This window comes from Anoplopoma fimbria, chromosome 14 (assembly GCF_027596085.1).
Source record: "Anoplopoma fimbria isolate UVic2021 breed Golden Eagle Sablefish chromosome 14, Afim_UVic_2022, whole genome shotgun sequence".
In the NCBI taxonomy this organism is placed as follows: domain Eukaryota; kingdom Metazoa; phylum Chordata; class Actinopteri; order Perciformes; family Anoplopomatidae; genus Anoplopoma; species Anoplopoma fimbria.
The window spans coordinates 16,818,179-16,843,019 of NC_072462.1; the positions used below are offsets into that span (position 1 = coordinate 16,818,179).

Sequence of the window (24,841 nt, forward strand, 5' to 3'; positions counted from 1 at the left end):
TATCAATGGCAAAAACGCATATATATAAAGTATAGCCTATATATCTAATATATATATATATATATATAGCTGGTGGGGGTGGAGAACACTTTAATGTTGGTTTATTCTACAGAACAGTATGATTTCCTTTTTTTCTATATAAGAATATACTGATTGGGTTTTGGAAAGTGTTTTATACATTAGTTTGTGTGTTTGAATTGAACTTGATTGAACTTGATTAAGTTGACTGCAGTGTTGATGAAGTCTGTATAGGTCCACCTATTTCTTTACTTGTGGTAATTCCTTGCGGGTTGATTATTAACAGCATTTTGTCATTTGTTAAAAAGTTACACATTTAAACACATCAATTTACACAAACACTGTAGTGTATGAGCAAGGTTTATTTGCACATCCAAATACACTTTCAACCGAACACATTATCTGGTAATTTATTAGATGAACACACCATCTCCCTCCCTGCCCCCATCTTTCCACCCTCAACCACAGAAACACACCTCCACCAAAGGTACATAAGTGTCTGTGCAGGTGCTTCGGTCAAAGAGGAGCGACTCAGCCAATTTTCCTGTTCTCTGGTCACCCTCTCAGCAAAATGTCTCAGGATTATTTTGGATTCTCCTTAATAAGGAACAATGCAAGAAATGGCACCGGCACTGTTGCTCTTAACAATGCAGCAGATATCTCTGTTATTGTGATTTACTTTTTGGTAGTCTTGGCTGTTGGAATATGGGTGAGTTGCTCAGTCTTTCAGTTGACCATTCTTGAAAATCCCTGTTCTCTGTAAATAGTTAACTCCTCACCAGTTTCACAGTTGTGAAAGATGTAGTTTATTGTACATCAATATATGAAGAAGAAGTCTGTTTTGAGCCATTAGAGAAAATATAGTGATCAATTATATGTTGAGAAAAGTCAGGATTATAATAATTTATGTTTTGATATAACACGCATCTCACTTTAAGCAACAGAGGCGTTTTATAGCACCTTTAGCGCTGCACTTTGCAATAATTGATATACAATGGAGTGGACTCATATTGTTCAATCACATCATCTTACTCAACAAGCTAGTTCATAATATTTTATTGCAGATCAGATTACAAAACATCTAGGGGATGCACATCTTTTGATACATTTATGAGGAGTACTGTTTCTATGATGTTGTAGAGTTATATGCTGTGATTTTGTTAATTTTATCACAGCTGCATTTACAATGTAATGTGCTTATAGTGGCAGCTTGATTAAAAACCTTCTTCACCACTTCTTGCAGGATGTAAAGGGTTCTGACTCATGTAGACTACCATGTCCAACTTAAACATGCTCCTCAGCAGGCTATACTTTCCATGGCCAGCTATCCAAAGATGAGGCTCGTACTGCATCAAACGTAGTTTATTCTATTAAAACAAAAATAAAACCATAAAAAAAATGTATCCATACGCAATAATAGACCATGAAATAACTAGAATACAGTATACAATCTGTGGTCAGAAAAATTGTTGCTCCACATCCTGTTCCATCGACTCTTAACTAGCACTGAAAGGAGCCGATCCCAAATTATTCAATAGCAGGACAGACTAGAGGAGCTTTCATGTTAATAGGGCAAAAACACACATCAAAGCACATTTTGCAACTTGACCAATTACCTTAATTCTAATGTATTTTAAAAATTTTAAAGTACATAACACACATTACTTTTGCAATAAAAAATAAAGTACAAGAAACTGTAAACCATAAAACATCGCTCTTACAAATGTGTAACAAATGTGTTGTGACTGTTGAAATAAAGAGTCTGTTGCTGTTTTGCACTCATTAATTTATGTAATTTTTAAAATGTGCCCTCATTCTGTTTCAGGCTATGGTGAGCACCAACCGAGCAACAGTCGGTGGCTTCTTCCTGGCAGGGAGGAGTATGGTGTGGTGGCCGGTGGGTATCGCATGTTGACTTTTATTGTATGTGCTAATAGCTAGCACAACATATTACATCAGGTTGTAAAAAAAAGTATATTACATATTATAGTGACTATGTGACATATCATAAAAGCATAGTCAGCTGAGAATCTTCGAAATGATGCATTTTATTCATAAACAGTGATTTATAATAATAATAACTATGCACTCTTCAGATCGGAGCATCACTGTTTGCCAGCAACATTGGCAGTGGCCACTTTGTAGGCATCGCTGGGACTGCTGCAGCTTCAGGAATCGCCATTGGTGGATTTGAATGGAATGTGAGTTCTACTTGTCTGATGTGCCTTTTACACCATTATTACTTTTTACCCAAATGTTTTTCTAACCTGTGACAGATATTATCCGTTATCTCTATCAGGTGAGCTGATAGTGTGGATTATCATGAGAGTTTCACCCTGCATAGGAAAACAGAACAACATCAGAAGTCAACTTTGTCTTTCAAAGGAGCATTTTGAGTGCCATTGATTATTTATTGCTTGTGTCCTTGTATGTTTGATTCTTTCAGGCTCTTATAGTGGTCGTCATTCTGGCATGGCTCTTTGTGCCCATCTACATTAAAGCTGGGGTAAACATAAAACACACTGGCCACATGTTGGACATATAAAACAGCAAAATTAGTCAGACAAAAGTAAGTCAGACAAACACAAATGAAAATCTAATGTATTATGGGTGTTTTTAGGTGGTCACCATGCCTGAGTACCTGAAGAAGAGGTTTGGAGGACAGCGTATTCGCATCTATCTCTCTGTGCTGTCCCTCTTCCTGTATGTTTTCACCAAGATCTCAGTAAGTCACCACATCTGAACACTCAGTGGTGTCCTCTATGTCAACATTGTATTTCAAATTATTGATTAAAATTATGTTTTTCCCCCTCTCCTCTCCACTCAGGCGGACATGTTCTCTGGTGCCATTTTTATTAACCAGGCACTTGGATTAAATATCTACCTTGCTGTCATCATGCTGCTATTGATTACTGCGCTGTACACTGTCACAGGTCTGTCCCCTTAGGGTGCATTCTCTTTCTTTCCAACCAAACTCATAAATAAAAGCCAGAAGTCTTATCTACTTCACAGAATGGCACCATGATTGGGGGTAAAGTCTTCTTAAGACCATATATAGAAACTAAGACACACATACACATACACACACTGTCTCCTCTTGTCTAGTGTGTTATTGTGGTTAATTACCCATGGACTGCGATAAGCAGGAAAAGGCCTTCTGTTGCTGTTTTTTAATAACGCATACACTGAACTTCAAAGATTAAAGAACAATCACTTACACAAAACAAGTTTAGCATTGAATGTCCCATTTTGCCGCTATGAATTGGATCATGTAAAAAGTTCTCTCCAGTAAGTTAATTTATGAACATTAGTGGTGATAAAATATGTTGATTTGCAATTGAAAAAACATACACTGACAAACCTCACATACTGTATCGCAGGTGGATTGGCTGCAGTGATCTACACAGACACCTTGCAGACCATCATCATGGTTGTTGGATCATTCATCCTTATGGGCTTTGGTAATACGGTATTTTCCTTTTTTTTAACCTTATACTTGTTTGTATTATTTATTGTGACAAGACAAATCCTGTTTTTGACAGTAAGTCAAAGTTATGTTTAGTCTAACTTACATAAATGTGCAGCTTTCAATGAGGTGGGAGGCTATGAGAGCTTCCAGACGCGCTACATGGAGGCCGTCCCCTCTATGACGGCCAACATCAGTGAGAGCTGCTACGAGCCTCGGGCCGACTCCTTCCACATTTTTAGGAACGCGATTACAGGAGACCTGCCGTGGCCTGGCCTTGTGTTTGGACTCACCATTCAGGCCACCTGGTACTGGTGCACTGATCAGGTCAGTCCAAGACATGTGCAGTATTGTTGTGCCTTTCCATTGCCACAATCCATGGTCATAAACACACATACAAACACACACACACACACACACACACACACACACACACACACACACACACACACACACACACACACACACACACACACACACACACACACACACACACACACTCACAAATAAAAAATAAATTGATTCCCATACAATTGTTCAGACATTATGTGCCCTAATCTTACCTGTTTTTTCCATACTCACTCAAGCGGTCTGAGGTGGCCTTCAGGATGAGGAGTGACATGCTTTTAGTTAGACCTAAATGCACTCTCAGAGCCAGAGATAAGATTAACAGGCAGACCATTGCTGGATCTCAGCGAAGGAGTAGATGCAAATTGAAATGTTGACATCCAGCACACAGATAAACACATTATCATCCGCCTTTATCCCTTCTCAGCAAGCATATCCAATTGGCTTCTTTGGTTTAAGTGATGTGTTCACTCTGCAAATATTTTTAAATCATAAATAGAGAGGATAGTTTACAGTCCATTATAACCTTTTTTTGCTGTTTACCTATTGCATCATGGCACTACTGATCTTTCCCCGTCTCTGACATTTCCTGTAGGTGATTGTCCAGCGATGTCTCTCAGCTAAGAATTTATCTCACGTTAAGGCAGGCTGTATCTTGTGTGGCTACCTGAAGCTGCTGCCCATGTTCCTCATGGTTTTCCCCGGGATGATCAGCAGGATCCTTTATGCAGGTGAGTGGGTTTATAATGTGACTGTTGTTGGCTGATGCAAGCTCACTGGCTGTAACTACTGTAGCTCATGCACATCCTACCACGATGGGGGATTTATACCTTCCTTAACATCCTGCTGATCTTATTCATTTCATTCAAGATGAGGTGGCATGTGTGGAGCCGGAAGAATGTCAAAAATACTGCGGTGCCAGTGTGGGCTGCACCAACATCGCTTATCCCAAACTGGTGGTGGATCTCATGCCCAATGGTTTGTGGCGAAAGACAATTTTTCTTGTGAGCTCAGAATACGAATCGCAGCCTTTTTTTTGTTCCCATTTTAATCTGTAATTCTATCTGTTTCAGGTCTGCGCGGCCTCATGCTGTCGGTGATGATGGCCTCTCTGATGAGCTCACTTACCTCCATCTTCAACAGTGCCAGCACTCTCTTCACAATGGACATCTACACTAAGATTCGCAGCACAGCCAGTGAAAGGGAACTCATGATTGCCGGCAGGTAAAACACAATGGGGTTTAGTTTATTAGGTTCTCTGAAGGTGAGAGAATTCAAAAAATGCCTTACTGTCACTATCTCTGTCGCTGTATAGACTGTTTATCTTGGCCCTGATTGGTGTGAGCATAGCATGGATCCCTGTTGTGCAATCGGCCCAGAGTGGTCAGCTCTTTGACTACATCCAGTCCATCACCAGCTACCTCACACCACCTGTTGCAGCTGTCTTCATGCTTGCCATCTTCTGCAAGCGTGTCAATGAGGCTGTGAGTTTTCCCACTTCAATCATCTCTTTATTAACACATTTTTGATTTGCTTTATTTCAATATTTCTTTACAGGGCACTCTATTGTATGTTCTAAATATAGTCTACAGCAATGTTAGCACCTCTGAGGTGCTTTGAGCAGTGACAATGCTAACATGCTGATGTTAAGCAGGTACAATGTCTGCTATGTTAACTACTTAGTTTGGCGTGTTAGCATGCTAATTAGCACAAAACACAGAGTACAGCTGAGAATGATGGAAAACAAAGTATTGGATGAATTACTAAAATCAATTGGCTTCATGCTCTGGGCAACATGCATTTCTGTACCAAATGTCATGGCACACCATCCAGCAGTTATTGAAATGTTTCAGTCTTGACCAAAGTGGTGGACTGACTAACAGGCTAACAGGCGACTGATGTTGCCATCCCAAGAGCCATGCCTCTAACGCGGATAAAAAGGCTTCAGTGTGTGTTAAAGGTCAGTCCATTATAAAGTTCTTAAGTAGTTACTGTCCAAAGGTCAGGCGTGAAGACCGACCCCCTGTTGATATGTTTTTTAATCTGATGATCGTCATACTAGTTTAGGAAAGACACTGCTGTCATTCACGCCATCAACTGATCTGTCAGTCATTAACCGATTACCACAATCACCGGTCACAGAAGCCAGGGAGGAGTATTCCATAACCTGACCAACTCACTCTTAATCATGATGCTGCCATTACTGTCTTGGGTCATTTCTCCAGCTTCCTCCTGCCCTGGTTTCTTGTTCATAATTTCCATTACTTGACATGCAATCTGCATTATGTATATTTTACATCAGTTATATGTGTCTGCTGGATGTTGCGCCATGTAGTCCCATGGTGGATCTGTAGCCCAACAGAATGTGTCACATGCTATTTGGGTCTATTTAGTTGGGTTGGTTGGTCCCTTACTTAATTCCAGACTGAAATATCTCAACAACTATTCGTTTGTTTGCTTTTCCTACTTTCTTCTTTCCTCAGGGTGCATTTTATGGCCTCATCATTGGCCTGTTTATCGGCCTGTCCAGGATGATTGCTGAGTTTGCTTTTGGGACAGGCAGCTGCGTTAACCCCAGTAACTGTCCCACCATCATATGTGGAGTCCACTACCTGTACTTCTCCATCATCCTGTTTGTTATCTCCTGTATCATCATCCTGGGAGTCTCTCTCATGACCAAACCCATCGACGACAAGCATGTACGTGACAGCTGTGAGATAAGGCTGGATAAATAATTAATCTCCCGAATACATTACTGGAGGACACGGAAATAGCCGACTTTATAAATCATTTATTTCGATGTGTACTGTTGCCTGTCTAGTTGTATCGACTGTGCTGGACGCTGAGGAACTGTACGGAGGAGAGGGATGACCTTGAAAAGGATGATTGGATTGATAACCAAGAGTCCAACAATATGGACATAGAAGGTAATCAGCAGACAGATAGTATTAACATATGAACACAAACCCAAACAGCTTTTCTTCATCGCCTTTGTCTTTTCCATTACAGAACCCCAGGAGCAACCAAGCTTGTGCAAGAAGATGGCGCTGTCCTTCTGTGGCCTGGAGCAGCAAAACGCCCCCGCGTTGAGTCCAGAGGAGCAGGCAGAGTTGCAGAAGAAGCTCACAGACACCACAGAGAAGCCTCTATGGAGGAACGTTGTCAACGCAAACGCCCTCATCCTCCTGTGTGTGGCTGTTTTCTTCCATGGTTATTACGGTTAAAAGAACTGGACTGGCCCCAAATGCTCTTTGATAATTTATATTATATATTATATTTTTACGAATATAATTTATAACCGCATCATCTGTTTTTTAAAGTATATCCCTGTCTAAAACTTAAAAATATTTCACTACTGTACACAAGTCTGGTGTAAATATTTCAGCTGAAAGTAAACAGTAAACCGTACTGTAATATATATTAAACTTGAAACACGTTAATATTGTGGATGAAAATTCACACTCACACTTAGTTCTTCCAGTGTTAACTTTGATTTTGCTTCCTTGTCTTTGCTTTTGCTTTTGGTGATTTTAAACACAAGGACAGAGGGCAAAGTTGGCTATGTAAATCAGAACAGCTCATGAATGGAGCTGCAGGGTGACTCACGCTTGTCTTCACCTGGAGTCTATTCACATTGCTAGTAGCAGTATACATTTATCATTTGTTGTCTGATAACAGCCCTTGTTCACATGAACTTGATACAATAATCAGATTGCTTTCAGCTGAAGCAATAATGTGTTTAAAATGTGATAATAATGGCAACTTAATTAGTATTTACTCTTATCCAAAAATGGGAATATAAATGCTTTTTATTGTTTCCTGGACTTTCTAGTTTACATGTTAGTGACAAGAGAGTGAATTGACCCAAGATAATTTGTATGTGTTTTTGAGATTACATGATTAACAAAAATGCCTCTCTAACCTGTAATACATAACAGATGCGGTTTTGGACAAGACTGAGGATGTTAAAATTCCCAGTAATTACTGTTTTAGCTACCTCAGTCTACATAAGCCTCTTTCCCCTCATTATATGTGCTCAAAGTCCACAAGTGCTGTCCCTTCTTAAATAATAAGCATCTTACTGCGTGTTGTTTTAGGTGTTAATGAATAAAAACATAGACTCTTACTGGGGTAATCTTTGTCTTTTATGTACTTGGTAAATAAATGCTGAAACCAGACACAACCACTATGAATGTGCTGTTAGACATTCTTATTGTGACACACTGATCTTGCTCTTATCACTAACCCCATGGTTAATGTGCATTAATATGGGCCTTTAATATGTGCACCTCTGCTGAATGATTTATGATATCTGCCTTGGACTAGCATGCTTCGTTCTCAGCAGTTTAATCTCTTTTACCGTTGCCCGATTCTCCAGAAGTCACGTATGACTTTATGTGTGTTTGAATCACACGTCTGCCAGTGATTCTGCTGGCCAGTGTGGTGACTAAGTGCAACAAACCAGTAAAAGGTCAACATGGAGGATTGTCTGGCTCTCAACATTCTGTTTTAGTACAAGAACCCAAACCCCATCTGTCGGCCGTCATTATTCACAGTGATGAGTAATGAAGAGACAAGACATGTTTTGAATTCCTTAAAAACTGTAAACAAAGATTGAGTCGATTATAATAGACAGCAGAAGAGCCTGAATAAAATAAAAGTATTGATATGTCTTTTCATACTTTTTTCAAAAAATAAACAATTATTTTTTATGCCTTTTCATGTCTCTCCCCATGTGTCAGTCTGAGAGAGAGGTTAGGCTGTCTTTTGGCACCAAAAGCATTTCAGAAAATCCACCTTTATTATTGTAAAGCATTGATATTCTAGATATTTGTTGTTCTATACTGCCCTGAGTTAAATCTTTCATATCAAAGTGCCATTGTTATAGTTTGGGTTAGTGTTCTGGACCAACAAAGGCGGAGACAGACTCAGGGGGGTTTCTCTGAAATATTTAATTAGTACAAGTCTAATAAAGACGAGCGACAAAGGGGGAAAAAACCAAAAGGCACAAGTGGCGACGGCAGGAAGTAGTCTGGCACGACGGATGAAAAGGCGTATTGAGAGCAGTGAGAAATCAGGGTGCAGAAACTCAGGTAGGGAAAGAGGCACAAAAGTTACAAAGAACAAAAACTTGCAGCATTGTGAGAATTAACAAAAGCCATGGAACGAGAGAAAAAGTTAAATAATTTCCTACAGAGCGACATTCAATGAACCACTACCGAACAAGACAGAATTATCTGGCACAGGAGTGAAGTCATGACCGGGTTCATGTGGAGAAGGTGATTAAGGGTCATTGACACCAGGTGTGCCTCGTTACCGCTGCGGAGGAAAACCAGGCCTGCCTCATGTCGCACATACACACTGCAGGTAAAAGGGAAACACAGAGGGGGAGAAAAAAGAGAGAAAAAAAACATGACAGCCATATTAATATCCCAATAATTATAAAGATGACTCCACAAACTATGTGTATTCCAAACTACTACCAAACAGGGTCTGTAACAAATATGAAAAAAACAATTAGCTTTGCAAAGTTAATATTTACCATGTAAAAAGAGTATGATATTAACGATGATGTTAACTGTGAGCAGAGAGTTAATGTGTGTGACATTGCGAATTGTTCTATCTAAATACAAACACTTTAAAGAAATAATCACAATCATGGACACATGCAACATTTGAACCTCTTAAAAAAGTACTACAAGAGGACACTGTACTCAGAGCAAGATAAGATAGCTAAAACAAAGTGGCCTCCTAGTGGAACAAGAGCCTCATTACAAAGGACAATTTACTGCATAACTCTATGCTGGTCACTGAGTATCAGCAGGCATGACGTTTTAATAACCCTAAAACAATAAATAATATTCTAGTTAATATTCTATTATATATTAACGTCATGCTCCTAAAAATTAAATGCAGTATTGTTTTGCACACACAGTATATCATTTATGAATTTGGAAATAAATGTCCACATATTTAACTTTTTCACTGCACACATTATATACCAGAGCAAGTAAATGCAGTTTAGCATCCAACCAGAAAGCGCAAACAGAAGTAAATGTGCATGTAGTTATATTTGCAAAGAACAAAACATACAGAATGACAGGCAGGTATGTAACTGTGTAACACGTGATATTAATATATACTGTATACTAACACCAATATATAAAATGTAGAGTTTAAATGAATGCAGCTATGATATTGGGTATTTTTGTATTTGTTTACAGGTCAAAAAAAGATTCCGGCTTAACTAAATACCAGACTTACCTAACCAGGTTCTTTAATGACAGAAAGTGATTTATTTTCCTCAGCTGACAACTGGCTCACAGGTAAAGTAGAAATCAGGCCTTGTTGAAAGAGGTTTGCCCCGGGGCATGTTGGTATAACAAACCAACTACAATAATTGTAGCAGCTGGCAGCAGATTCTAGATGTACCCCCCATGTAATATCTCATAAAAACACTGAAGTCAAGCTGAAAACAGGCTGCTTCCTAAGTTCACTAACTTGCAAATGTAACTTGATGGCAGTCCTCTGAGCCATACCAAGGACTAGCTGGCAACATACTTTAACAGCCTCAAGGAAGTACAACTCCGCCTTCAGACCACAGCTGGAGTGGACTCTGGCCTGCACTTAGAGAAACACAGAAGGAGGGACAATATTCAGATATTTACTTGAATCTCAAATGCCCAACACACCTGTATACAGAGAAACACACAGAGAAAGAGAGAGGATTCGCTGCTGCTTGCAATCAGCACCTGAATCACAGCAATTGGATCACAGCAAAAATGAACTGACTCTACTAGCCTACTACAAGCACATGTGACAGGTCTCATTGTCCTTGCAGCTCTGTCTTCAGTTACATATTGCTCCCTCTGAACTGCATGTCCCCTCTTAAGACAGCAATGGGAAAATTCTTCAGGTGAAAAAAATCACACTCCAAAGGAACTCGTTAAACCTTAGCTCATGGCCAATTGGCCAAGTCCCCCACACACACATTTTTGTAATGTTTTGGTCCACTGACATTTACAAAATGTAAATTCTTACACAAACAAACAATTTTCCCTGTGGCAAGTCCTTTTCATATCTCTTACCCTGTGAAAAACATCTGTGAGGCATCACATTAATTTAAGTGGTACACAAATGCTTTCTTCTATTTATTTTTTCCTTCACATGGGAGATTTTCTTTATTTGGTTGGTGGGATTTGTGATGTTACAAATATAGCTCCAAGCAGTATTACAGTTAAGGAGTTGTTTGCCTGGCATTTGATTTACAGTCTGTAGATCAAATCAGATCAAACCACATGGTTCTAAAGAAGCAGATAAGCTGTCTTTATCATTTTATCATGCTAGCTTCACCTTGATGCTTTATTTATTAATTACACTATTAATTAGAAATGTAATCAATTACTCTTAAAACTGAAAAAGTAGGACCAATTAATTATTTACTAATTACTCAACAGCAAAGTAGTATTACTCATTACTTCGTACGCGCGTGGAGAACGAGGTGTTGTGGTTTAACAAGCAGCAAGCCTCGTGGTACAGTAGGAGGTTAATCCTGACCATCAGTCCTGTCTTCCTCGACATGAAGCCGCAGGGTCACACCGGTTCAAACTCCCTCCAACTCTGAGTAAAACCTGGTGTTTTACACCGCGTAATTAAGACAACTTCACCTTCAACCTCTGGCTCAAAGCTAAGTCCTCAAAGACTCCATCAGCCTCCATCATCCTGGTAAGAAGGCACAGCTGAATATAACACCAACATGTCGACGTTTTAAGGTAATTTTAAAGTACTTATTGTTGTTTAGTATTTGTCAGCAGATCATTTATAACGTCTCATATGAAGACATGTTATATTGTTACTATTGTTATAACTGTGTTTTACTATCAACATTTTTAGATAGTAAAACACAGTTGCTGACAAACACATAAATTCATAAATTAACTTTTATATCTGCTCACAACTACATCATTGTCTTTTAATGAACCGTTTTAAACGTTTATACACAGCTGATAAATGATAATTAAGGTGGACACAAAAGTGTTTTTCTAAAATTCTTACTGAAAAAATATCAATAACTGCCCAACACTGCTCATGAATATTTGATGCAAATGTTTTTATGAATTTTAACAACATCATTTTGAGCCCACACATCCAGTTGCCTAAAAAAGGCTGCTGGATAACAGAAAGTAGAGCTAGAGTATAAGAAAACTGCTTACCAATTTTTTGAGGAACTTATATTGCAGCAATGACTTGTTGAGCAAATACTGTGAATCTTCCTGGAACTTCTAACAGAAGAGCGAGTTTATACAGTACTGCAAAAAGCCCTACAAACACCAGCTATTTGGTGTTCAGATGATCTCTCGTTTCATTATGCATCAGATGCCCCATGTTATATAAGCATAACCCTCTTACATTGATTGAAAATCACATCATGTTTTTTCCACTTTGATCTGAGGATTATTTATTGGTCAGCATGAAGGCTCGAGCAGATACAAAACTTAAAATATAAAATCCTTATTATGCAACATCAATGAATGAGCAGATCTGTGATGGGAGCTTATATGATGCCGCTTTTAAGTTTCTGGGGGAATTTATAGAAACTCTGCTGTGTAACATTTAGCAGTCAAATCTTTGTTTTGTTTCTTAAATGTCAAGGAAGAATGAGTACACATGACACCAATCTGTTTTGCTGTAAACATTTCTGCTTTCAGGCTCTATTTGTGTAATTCTATTTCTGCAACCATGAATAAGATACATGAGCTCAGTGTTGAATATGATGGATCTGTTTTTCCCATAAAGCCCCCAGTCAGCAGCCTGATAGAAAATTAATTTGTTGGTGAATTTATGCTTTTTGTTTTTGCCTTGTCAGATGTGCCGCACTCCTTTCGATTTGATCTATTTGCACCATCGTCCTGTATTTCCTGTGTGCCGGGCTGGTGTACTCAATCATATGTGTGTGTATTAAAATTGCATATTAAGTATGATTCATCACTATGGTGCAAATCCTTCACATTTATACACAGACATTGTGCACAAACATGCTCGTATCTCAGACGGACGTTTGCGTGTTTATGTATTAATGAGCATGTGTGTTCTTGTGTGTGTATGCATATGTCTGTTTCGACGTTGTGGGGGGTGGGGGAGGGGGTTAGCGTCTTTAACATTTCTCATTGGCTGAAATATTTTCTCTAGCAACTAGAAAACGTGATCCTGGCTGCAGAGGCACTGCAGTGTGTGCTGCAGCGAGGGAGAGCAACGAGAGAGAAATAGAGGGAGTGTGTGTGTGAAGAGAGAAAAAGAGAGAGAAAAAGAGAGAGAGAGAGAGAGGTGGGGGTGGGCAGGCAAAAAAAGCCACATGCATAAGGAGGGAGCCAGAGGCACAGAGAGGGAGTGTGTGTGAGTGTGCATGTATGTGTGAAAACACTGCGCATGTGTGACTTTGAGGCGCACAGGCTGGAGCAAACGGAGGAGGAGAAAAGGGAGTAATGAACGGCAGCTGAGACGAGAGGAGAGATAACAGCACAGGGGAGAGCGGAAAGAACGAGACGAGATGTTTACCTGAAGACCAGAAGAAAGAGACGGCCAGAGAGACAGGAAGGAAGAGAAGGGGGGACGTACTGTACATGCAGAGAGAAACGCAGCGCAGAAGCTCAGGTCACTGCACAGAATAAGCTGAATAATTTGGGCTCAGGAAGAGGGATGGAGAAAGAGAGACCAGAGGGAGACGCTCAGCCACAGCTCGGCGGAAGAGAATCAGGGGTGGGAGAGTGAAAGACAAAGGTACCAGGGAGGAGAGGAGGAGAGGAACGAGGGATGCGGAGCTCAACGATAGCACCCCAAAACATGACGCATCCACCTTGTTAGGGCTTCATCCATCTTACATCTCCTCCATGTTTGCCTCCCTCCTCTGCCGCTTGTCGTTCATCGTGCTAGAATCGAATGGACAGGAGAGAGCATCCTCCCACTGGTGAGACATCCCCCTGAACAAAGAGACCGAGCGGTTTATCTTCTCGATTCAACATCAGCAATGTCGACAGAAACAAACTGGAACAGGATCCAGGAGTAAGAGAAAGGACTGGAACAAGACAAGTGCGTAGGCAGACAGGTGAGGATGAGAAATGGCTTTGCATCTGTTTCACAGAGAAGACACAGAGGTTTTTCTCTGTGTTTGGCGCTCATAGAGGTGTGGCTCCATACTAATGCTCTTTTCTTTCTAGCTGTCTTTGTGCAAGATAGAGGTGCACGGTATTTGCCTCTTGTCACGTTAAGCTGGCTTTTGCATGGTTGTTGCATCATTCTGCAGACACACACACATGGCTGCATGAATGGAGACGCACAGATATGCCCACAGACACACACCTGCACGCCGACTTATCTGCATTGATCACAAACTGAATAGACCGTGATGATGCGTGTGTTTGGGTGTAGATGGTATCTTCAGGGTCATGTCTCCAGCTAGTTATGACATTTGACACACCTCTGCACAGACAGTAGGGGCCGGAGGAAGGGGAGGGGGTGGGGGTGATAGGGACGGGGCAGGAACTGCCTGTTCTGTAGCTGTCAGCAGCACTGAGGCATCTCCATATTGGCCAAACATTGGCGCTGCAGTGAGAGTGCTGGGTACACCATGCTGCGATTGCATAACTGCTGCTCCCGAACGCACCCCTCCCACATGCTAAAGCCGCTCCATCTCGCACGGTCCAAATATTTTGGCCACCATCGCACAGTCCCTCCCGAGTCTCAGCTCACACGGCATCAACAATGTCAATGTCCACCTTAACCTCGTGCTGAGACAGCCTCCTTAAAAGAAAAATCAATTCGCCTTAATCAATCAAGCCGGTGTTGTTATTGAAGAGCTGGACATTTGCTGAACCTTTTTCCCCCTCATAAATCTTCTATGAGGTCTGGGTCGGGCAGAGCGATGAGGGTTATTGCCTTTTAGTTTTCTGCCTGTGTGCAGCTTTGCCATGTTGCTGTGGGAGAAACATAGAACTGAACAAAGAGCACTTGGCTGTAATGAATTGCGAGGCAAAATGGCCGACGTCTGCTGTGAATGACAGCCAGCTGAATTATTAAAAACAACACCTCCCCACTCACACACTAAGCACTTTATGCCACACATCATACAGTAACCTATGCATGTAATCGCAGCTCGATGGATTGACCGTAAACATAATGAAAAGAGCCAAACATCATGTCCTGATCTGAATCCTGTGAAAAGATATCTACTTTTTTTTTAATATTCGCATTTGAATTTTACTACTGTAAGTTGTATGTGAACAAATGTGATTGCTTTATTCAGGAAATGATTGTAAGAAAAAGCCTGTTGAGAAAAGCTTGAAATTAAAAAACAAGATATATTTTTATGAAACAAACAAAAAAACAGGACCATAAAACCAAGCAAGACACTGAGATGCATATGTTGTCTGCAGTACAACTCTCAAATACTTGTATAAACAATATACTTTTCAAGCATGGCACGAACAATCCCTGTTCGTGCCATGATTTCCAGAGAGAATCTGCAGCCACCAAACATAAAGTAAATCTGGGGATTTGTCCTCAGAAGGTCATTACACATTATGTAATCAAAAAACAACAAACATAATATCCAACGCAGGTCAGAGTGGGGATATGTAGCGATGTTGTTTACCAGCCGAGGCATGAGTGTGGACGCACATCTCAACATAGCTGGCATACCTGACGTACTGCTGGTATGTGGTGCAGGGGCACAAAGACCCAGACCGTCTGTTCTGTCCAGGCCAACAGACTGCACACATAGAAAGATAGAGGAATGGATGGATGGGAGAGATGGATAATCGGCTGTATACAGATGGATAGATAGAGACAGATTTTTCATTGAGAGAAAAGAGAGAGAGACAGGCGGGGAGACAGACTGATGGGCAGGGTCTCTATGACTCATCCAGAACATGGTGCCCTTCTGGCGTTCTCCCATCTGCACAGGAAGAATTTATCCAGTGTGATCATTAGGACCTCAGCGTAAATGTGTGTGTGTGTGTGTGTGTGTGTGTGTGTGTGTGTGTGTGTGTGTGTGTGTGTGTGTGTGTGTGTGTGTGTGTGTGTGTGTGTGTGTGTGTGTGTGTGTGGGAGACCAAGCAACACAGTGGGAGTGGGAGAGGATAGGAATTTTTTTTTGGCATGTGGCACTATGTGTGTTTTTCTCCCTCATCAGGTGTTTGTGTCAGTTTAATCAGTAGCATGACTGATAGTAGACACTTTTAAAAATATTCCTTTTAGAGGCTTTTATCGGTTTGTTTGTGTGTCCAGTGGAATGTATAAGGGTGGTGCCGAGTACGATGGTGGGGAGTCGTCCCAGGTTGAATTTTTGTGTGTGTGTGTGTGTGTGTGTGTGTGTGTGACTTTATACTGTCTATGCAGCTCTGTGTGTGTTTAATGCTATGAGGAATTTGCTGCTGAGACGAACTTCTCTGACATCTCTGTGGTCAGCTCTCCTCTACCTCCTCTTGCTTGTGATGACGGGGTCAAATGCCTGCCATGATTTCATTAGTGTAATAATTCCTCTGCAGGGAGAGGATCCAGAGCTATGTATACACACACACACACACACACACACACACACACACACACACACACACACACACACACACACACACACACACACACACACACACACACACACACACACAAACACTCAATGTCAAGACTGTGGGAGAGCTGAAGCACTGTGTTGATATGGTGACTGGGTAGGAGATGAGCTCCTTACATAACCGGTGAGGGCTCCGTCGATTAGGAAGAGGCTGCGCCAAAGCCGGCCCATCAGCAGGCGGGCTGCTTCAGTTATCAGCCCTTCTCGTAGCACTGTCACCAAATTAGAGGGTAATTTTAGCTGCTTCATCTCCCCCAGGCTCAAAGGCTCCCAGTGCAGCCTGGATGCTTTATCAACTCGACCCCTGCCCACTAAGGGTCAGACAAATACTCTCACAAGCTGTTTATATCCACACAGCATGTCTAGACGTGTAGTATTTGTGTTTGAGGATTAGTTGAATTTAAAAACAATAGCCTTACTGATTTTGGAGGCCAGTATTGGCTGATTTTATATGGGTTTCTAAACATAAAATGAACATCATTTTATATCCCTTAACTTTTTTTGGCATTTCTACACTGCATTTTTTATTGTTATTTATGGCCCATATACTAATGTACTAATATCAGCAGATATATCATCCTGGCAGATTTATAGGTAAAGCTGTAATTCAATCCAGGCCTAAATTCACACTATTGCATTTATATAACCATCTTTAGAGCTGCGAAACATCCATGTAATATAGTTTAGTATCATTCAGGGAATCTCTTAAAATAGTTTGATGCTTATATTATATTATTTGTTTAGGTACTAAAACAAAAATGTAAAATTTTTGATATGTAAACAAGAGAAATGTTTTTCTACATAAAATTGTTTTTATTAAACAAAAGTAGAAAATGTCATGTTAAATGTTGTCTAAGGAAAAGCAGAACTTTGCCCAAATAAAACAATCGAAACGTGGCAAAAAAAATATTTAATCAAGTAGAATTAGTAAACATGACTAAGAATATGATCAGGAACCAATGTCAACTTCTGTAGATGTTAGTTTGTAAACACTGTATCACGTACAGTTGCCATATAGTCATTTTATATAAATAATCATAAACACTTATCATATTATTGTAATGTCTTTTCATTAAATTTTATATTCGTTATTACCCTTTTTTTAACAAATTTTCTTCAAAATGTTAGAAAAATCTAATCTTATTTATAATAAATACATGCATTTTTTAAGGCCATCAAATACACATTCATTATGATTGTTTCTAAGAAATTTCTTGCATAAATATCTTATAAAACCACCAAACATTGCCCCCGAAATATATCACAAATTTTATCAAACATGCCTGAATGCATACTGCATGTGAAAGAGGATGAAAGACAAACAGAGGCCATTTTGGGAGAAGTGTTGAAGCACATTTGGTAAGATTGTGAGTTATTCTCTCTAAAAGCTCTGTGTGTTTGAGTTGTGGGGTGGACAAATATGTCAACAGATTCATTGAGAGAGTACAAAGGCGAGAACCAAATGTCTGACTGCTTGCCCAATATGGCTCGCTGCATCACATAGAAGTAATGGTCTGAAGCACTTCCGCCTGTTAGGTACATCTCTGTCATTCGGTGTGAATCTTCAGCAGGGGTTGAGGGCAGGAAACCACTGAGAAGTGCTTAGATAAACAACCCATAAATAGAAACCTGGACCAGCACTGAGCTCCCTCTCCTCCCTTTTTTTTCTCTCTTTTTTTTCTCTCTCTCTCTCTCTCTCTTCTTCGCCATGTAGGTCACCTCCTCTGCAAAGCTTTTTTATTCTCTCTAATGAATCATCACTGTTGCACCCAGTGAAAAGAATGAACGATGTGTCATCCTCCCTCCTCTGCTGGTTGGCAGCTATTGTTTTGGTCAAGCTAAAAAGCTTCATCCATACACTTGTTCTTTTTCATAAACCCACACACAGTATGACACAAAACACCCATGCAGAGTATAACCTGTTCCCACGTCAGTCCAACTGACGCAACTCACAAGATGTCACAGTGCTGACAGGAAGCAGGAAGCATGACAAGAGCAAAACCGCAACATGTGTCACAATCACCTGCTCTGACCAGACAGCGTGGCAGGCTTTGGCTTTTAATTAACTGTCAGTTGCATTTACTGTTTTAACTGTACCGTGTCTACATCATTGTTTACTTGCTAATACTGATATTAACACGTTTTTACATGTTTTAAATGTGACTATTTAGCTGTTAGCTTTTCTCACCACTCACAGCTTGTCACATGAAATAATCTGCATTGTGGTAGTGGGATGGAAAAAGGTCACTTGTACTCATGGGCTCAGTATTTCCATAATACTGCTTGATTCATTAACTTGTGTACAACATGTCCTTATAATAACTTATAATAACAATCTGAGCCTGAAAGTGGCAAACATTTTTAGGGGACTTAAAATGATGGTGAAGAATTTCAAAAACTGTTGTCTCGATGCACAGTAGGTGTGCTGCGTGCCTACTCACTCGTATCAACATAATCTTCCGACTTTGCACCGATTGTGTTGATTAAAAGGGAGGTGTAGTCTGTGCTTTGCCCCAGAGCATGTGGCAACACGATAATTATCTCATTCTTAAGAAACAGACCTGATCCGAGGCCAAGATGCAAAGTTGACAGCCTCTGTCATCAAATTAACACAGAGAAACTGATCTTCATACAGATACAGTGGATTCTTTCCAATTTTAAAAAAATTCCAATCACACACAGAAAGGTCTCGCAGCTATATTATTTATATCAAACAATGAAAATAGCGTACACCTACATACCTTTCTAAGTATAATAAAACTGACCTATTCCCAACTACTTGTATGTCTTTAATTTTCCATGTTAAATGTCATTAAAAAGAAAATAATGTATTTTATAAATCTCTTCTGTTTTCACAGGTAGATGGACCAAAGGAAACCTGAGGACACGTTATGAGTTGGACTCACTAAAAAAGCGGAGATAAGCACAGAGGCGTCCTTCAGACTGTTATCACTTCTTCTGCTCAGTTGGGAGGACTGTCTGAAAGTTAAACCCTCCACTCCCACCTCTGAGGAATTCAGGAGCCTTGGAGCTTGAAGGAGTCATTCCAACAGCTTTCTAAAGCATTATGGGACAACGCTGTTTCTTATCAATAAGCCACTGAGAGGGTCACACAGGGTCACCCAACCAAACTGAACCAAGATCAGAGATAAAGACTGGAGGTTATTGTTTCTTTCTTAAGCACTCAAGTCAATGTGTAACACTCTTGCAGCCAAAAACAGGAAGTTAAGCTAAGCGAGAACCATGTGTAAAGGCTAGTTTGAGAAGACAAGAGTTTCCTTGGCAGGCCACAGGATATAGTTTAAGACAATACCTCTTGGACCTTTCTGGACTGCCTGAACTCAACCCCCCCCCCCCATGCTGTGAATGCAGAAATCCACCAACCTGTACTGTATGTATATATGTGAGCATCCGTGTGCATATGAGATTATTTATTGGTGTCATCACTGAGTCAGAACATATCTTTGTGCTAAAGTTCTCACCGTCCTTGTATGTGAATATACGTTTCTGCAAATAGCCATCAGAGACAGCACAGGAACATCAGCAACAACAAAAAACTACCTTTAAGTAGTCAACACTGGTCAGATGCTGTAAACTGGACTGTTAAATCATCTTTACATATCAACGGGAACAGAATAAGAGCTGCAGATTGCGGTGCTCTGGCTGAGCTCTTTTATCTGTCTTCCCTTCATAAAGATACAGGCTGACAGTAGCGCACACCAGGGGGGATCTCTGAGGGAAACATGGAGGAAACCATCCGTCCACATGTCCCCTCAAATGGCTGACTCCAGAGACAGAGCCTAATCTTTTTTCCCTTGCCCAGAACTAGGCAGGGGTGTCCAGCGCTAATAAGAGCCACGACCCCTCCCTCTTCCTCCTCCAAAAGCGTGCGAATGTCCTGCCTCAGGCGTCAGCCTGTCACCATCCCCATGGACACCGTCAAGATCATCCAGTCGGAGAAGTTCCCCCGAGAGTGCCCTGTTCCCGTCACCCAGCCTCGCTATGCCCCACCCCCAAGAGTGGCGTGGGACGGCGGAGGTGAGGGCGAAATTATCGTCAACCAGGCCTGCAGCGACCTGACCCTGGACATCACAGGGTCTCCACGGCAGATGGTGTCCCCCTCGGCCCCCGTGACGCGCAGGGAGCAGAGCTTCCTGGCGCAGCGCAAAACCAGTGCCAACGAAATCTGCTACCACCAGTTCCACTACAAGATGGAAGACGTCATAGTCAACCAGTACGTGCTGCGCTCCTCGTCCACCTCCTCGTCCACTTCCTCCTCGTCCTCCACGGGACCCGTCATGCCCTGCGAGCCCCTGGACTGCCCCACCTGCGGTCACACCTACAACTTCGCAGGCAAGCGTCCGCGCATCCTCTCCTGCCTGCACTCGGTGTGTGAGGAGTGCCTGCAGATCCTCTATGAGTCCTGTCCCAAGTACAAGTTCATCTCCTGTCCCACGTGCAGGCGCGAAACAGTGCTGTTCACTGACTATGGCCTGGCTGCTCTGGCCATCAACACCAGCATCCTGAGCCGCTTGCCCTCTGACCCTAACGGGCCGGTGCAGTGGGGCGGGGAGGCCGACCGCAGCTGCTACCAGACTGTGCGCCAATACTGCCAGTCAGCCTGCACCTGCCAGATCGCCAACCCCTTGTCCTCCTGTGGCATCATGTAGACAAGGGGGGACAATGGAGGCACGACTTGACGCTGCACCCGACCCCCCCCACCACCACTCTTTTCGTCTATAAGCTCTACCCTTTCTGCCAACTCCCCTCTCTCACACACACATTCAGTAAATAAATCCCTCCACAGATGTTATCTCTATATATTTAATAGCACAGATGGATGCTATGTGGGACTAATGGATGCTGATGGATCATAAATAGTAAATAAATGTATTTTATGTATGGACTGGAATCCTATTCACCCTCTCTCGTTTGGTTGGACGTGTTTGTCATTGACATCTCTTTACATGGGAATGCCAGGGGAGGTCTATCCCCCCAACCTAGGTGAATAAAGATAAAATAAATGATAAAAGTAACTCTGTGTGGCCTGCACTTGTGATCTGTCCAGGTACAGAAAGATTCGACAGCAGAATTGAGGCTTTCCTTTTTCTCATTTATACTATTGCACTACGACCATTGTTAATGGAAGGGGATTTAAAAAGTTTTACTTGTACTTTAAAACATGAAGGCCATCCCTTAATTTACATCCTACTTTTTGCAATTAATATAAGAAATCTGAAATGGCTTTGTTACTGAAGAAATTGAGGCTATTTTCAGTTAAAAAGTCAGGTTTTTTTTCATGATATTTGGTATTTTACCCCTAACAAAACTCAACAAAAAAAAAATACATAAAAAATCCAACAATATAACCCATGAATTTAAACATTAACTCCAAATGTACACAATTTGTTGTTTAATTGATTAGTCGATTGACTTAAAATGTATCATCAGGATTTAAATAGTTATAAGATGTTTAAGCAATTTATCAAGCAAAAATACACTACAAACAAAGATTTACAAGCTGTAAAGTTATTATATTTGTGTTTTTAACTGTTGGTCAGACAAAACAAGCTAATTGCAGACTTCACTGTGGGCTCTAGAAACTGGTGACAGGCATCTTTCAGGCTTTTTTTGTTTTTACATTTCCTAGACTAAATAATTAATAAGCTGTTCATAGAAAGTGCAGTCATATCCGATTGTTCTTTCATAATGTCCTGTATGAAGACACACAGCATTTGATGGATATGAAGCACGTTTCTTTTAAGTTGCGGAAGTACAAACTCAACTAAATGCATAAGAAATTAAAGAGAAATATTCACATTATATTAAATTCATAGTGTAATATAATTTACAGTGCATACAGATATTCTTCACCAATTTGCAGCTTATTACAGATACAATTTTGATGTTTGTAAAAAGAAAGCTTTGACATAATGTGGCAGAGAAATTTTATTCCAACTCACAGTTTATAGAAAAATCCCATTATTTAAAACATTAGGCAAGTATACAGCAGATAATAAATAAACATGGCAGATTGCTACATCTCATTGGCTAAATAGGAAGTCAGCTTGAAAGCAGTTACAGTGCTCAGACCTTTAAAGAAAAGCTTCCTCTTCTTCAGAACTGAAACCAAAAGCTTCAAACATCATGACAGACACACGGTGGTCCATTTATGCAGGCAGAGTTTTCTTCCTCCTGAATATCTGGCTCAGCCGTCGTCGGGCCGAGTTTCTCTCAGATGACTGCATCTGTTGGCTGCGCAGATAAAATATGTATTAAACAGAGCTGAGGCAAGCCAGCATGTAGGCTAAGTTTCATGAAAAAGGGACAAAATGTTCAGGGGGAACATAAGCACAGACTGAAAATGAACTCCAAACAAAAGCCTCTGCATCGACTGTGCATTGGCTCTAGACCACTGCGTCAGTGTGGCCGGCTGCCATGTTGGAGCAGCACAAACATTTCCTCAGAGCATCATACGTCATGTGAGATTAATTATACTGCCCCCTTTGAGGTCACAGTTGTAAATGCAATGTCTCACCTATTTGTATGGCTCACTGCAGAGTCTGCTCTTGTCAAAGGCCCAAATTTCTTTTTCCAGTTCCTTTTTTTATTCGTCTCTTCTTTTTCAGAACCCTGGAAATACACAAAAAATATTTGTGGACCAAAATAAGAGAATATTATGAGGAAAAAAAGAAGATATTTCTTGTATTTAAGTGTATTTTACCTCCTTTTCATGGTCTTCCTCATCCTTCTCCAGCAGGTCAGTTGTACTCAGATGCTGCCCTCTGCAGTCTGAAATTAACTGTCCTGCACCAATCACAAACACACATACACACACAATTACATAACTGTAGTACACACAAGACTGGCAAAATATTTCCATATAACAATATAGTCAATCTACAAAATCACAAAAGATGAAAATGGAAAACAGTAGGTGGACTTTGACTCACTTCTATGCAGTGTTGAAAGACTTGTGTCAGAAACAGATCTCCGCCGAAAATGTCTGTTAGGATAATCTCTCTGCGTCTGGGGTTCACTGTGCTCTGCGTTTTCTGTATTTTCAAGACTCGGACAATAAGAAAGATCCTCCTCAGCAGCTTTAGAGTCACTCTGACAAGTGTTGAGAGCCTGAAAGAGAGTCAAGTGATGGGGAAAACATTGTTATTGTGGTTTAATTCATAAGGGCCCTCAGGCTGCAGGAGGACATCTTGTCATCACCAGTTTGACAAGCACATGTCAGGTTTATGAAATGTGGAAACTGTGACAACTCCGTAATTGCCTTGCAAAGATGTGCTACATGAATGTCTTTACCTTGTTCACCTCCATGTTTTGATTCTCCCGCAGGGCATCTGTCTTCATCTGTAACGCTTGGCTGTGCAATTGTTGTCTGGCAATTTCTTCTAACATTTGGCACACCTGCTCCAAGTAGCAGAGCCCAGGACTCAGTCGTGTCCCCTTCTCCGCACCGAGGTCCTGCACAGATCATTAAACAAGAAAAGCTTTACCTTGTAGGATACAATAACATTGCAATATTTACAAGTTTAGTCAACTTGGAAGGTTTTCCAGACTGAACTATCTACCAGATAGATTGTCATGAACTTCTGTACATACATTCATGGTGCCCAGATGATGAATTCTTATGAATTAGCTGATCCCCTAACTTTTCCTCTAGCACCATCAGCTGGTCAACATTTGTGGTTTTGAGTGAAATTTCACAAAACTGTTGGCTGGATTGACGTGATATGTGATACAAACATTCAATGTTAGCATAGCGTGATCAGAGATAAGATAAGATAACATAAGATAATCCTTTATTAGTCCCGCAGCGGAGAAATTTGCAGGATTACAGCAGCATAGGGTAAAGTCAACATGGTAAACACTGTGATCATGTCAGCATGCTGAAGATGACATTTAGCTAAAAGCACCTATAGACTGTAGACTCTTTGTTTTGATTAATGAACATGATTAGATCTGCAACTTAATTAATCTGTTAATTATATTTTCAATTAATTGTTCTCTCTAAAAATGTCAACAATTGTGAAAAAATATAAATCAGTGTCCAAGTTTTTAAACTCAATGTTTGTCAGACCAATAGTCCAGACCTCAACAGTACTAAATTTATAATTATAACCAATTAATATAAGCACTATCATTTTAAAATGTTTATATATATATATATATTTGATATAAATAAATAAATATATACCAACAATAGATATTGTATGAGAGTTTAGTATTTAATATCAGGTTATGAATTTAAGACAAACAATGGAAATCCCCGGCCAGTTCAGTCAGAACATCCATCTTTGTCTGACTCACTGATTGCTTCTCATTTTGTATTAATGCACTTTCATACAAACTGCATGAACTTTCAAACAGAATAA

The 24,841-nt window shown here is 40.6% G+C and overlaps 2 protein-coding genes across 3 annotated transcripts; both read left to right on the forward strand.

Annotated features, from left to right (window-relative positions):
* The first annotated feature begins 554 nt into the window (after nucleotides 1–554).
* On the forward strand, nucleotides 555–8,100 carry slc5a1 (solute carrier family 5 member 1). The gene is made up of 15 exons (XM_054611890.1): nucleotides 555–727; nucleotides 1,844–1,915; nucleotides 2,115–2,219; nucleotides 2,465–2,524; nucleotides 2,639–2,743; nucleotides 2,846–2,951; nucleotides 3,399–3,479; nucleotides 3,603–3,811; nucleotides 4,428–4,563; nucleotides 4,703–4,810; nucleotides 4,906–5,056; nucleotides 5,148–5,316; nucleotides 6,316–6,531; nucleotides 6,654–6,759; nucleotides 6,842–8,100. The coding sequence occupies exons 1-15, from the start codon at nucleotides 590–592 to the stop codon at nucleotides 7,054–7,056; spliced, it is 1,977 nt and encodes a 658-aa protein (XP_054467865.1). The 5' UTR covers nucleotides 555–589; the 3' UTR covers nucleotides 7,057–8,100.
* A 4,979-nt stretch (nucleotides 8,101–13,079) lies between these two features.
* rnf208 (ring finger protein 208) lies at nucleotides 13,080–21,458 on the forward strand. Of its 2 annotated transcripts, none has more exons than XM_054612740.1 (2): nucleotides 13,080–13,934; nucleotides 19,313–21,458. In XM_054612740.1, exon 2 carries the CDS (start codon nucleotides 20,348–20,350, stop codon nucleotides 21,122–21,124), a length of 777 nt encoding a protein of 258 aa, XP_054468715.1. In that variant the 5' UTR covers nucleotides 13,080–13,934; nucleotides 19,313–20,347; the 3' UTR covers nucleotides 21,125–21,458. The 2 variants fall into 2 exon arrangements, with proteins under 2 accessions (XP_054468715.1, XP_054468716.1); XM_054612741.1 differs by having other exon boundaries at nucleotides 13,080–13,918.
* The last annotated feature ends 3,383 nt before the right edge of the window (nucleotides 21,459–24,841 follow it).

What these genes read in the sequence shown, in the direction of transcription:
- slc5a1 (XM_054611890.1), top strand. Translation starts at nt 590, where the DNA reads ATGTCTCAGGATTATTTTGGATTCTCCTTAATAAGGAACAATGCAAGA. An exon ending in GGAGTATGGTGTGGTGGCCG is followed by an intron (nt 1,916 to 2,114) that starts GTGGGTATCGCA and finishes TGCACTCTTCAG; the next exon opens with ATCGGAGCATCACTGTTTGC. An exon ending in AACCCATCGACGACAAGCAT is followed by an intron (nt 6,532 to 6,653) that starts GTACGTGACAGC and finishes TTGCCTGTCTAG; the next exon opens with TTGTATCGACTGTGCTGGAC.
- rnf208 (XM_054612740.1), top strand. Translation starts at nt 20,348, where the DNA reads ATGTCCTGCCTCAGGCGTCAGCCTGTCACCATCCCCATGGACACCGTC.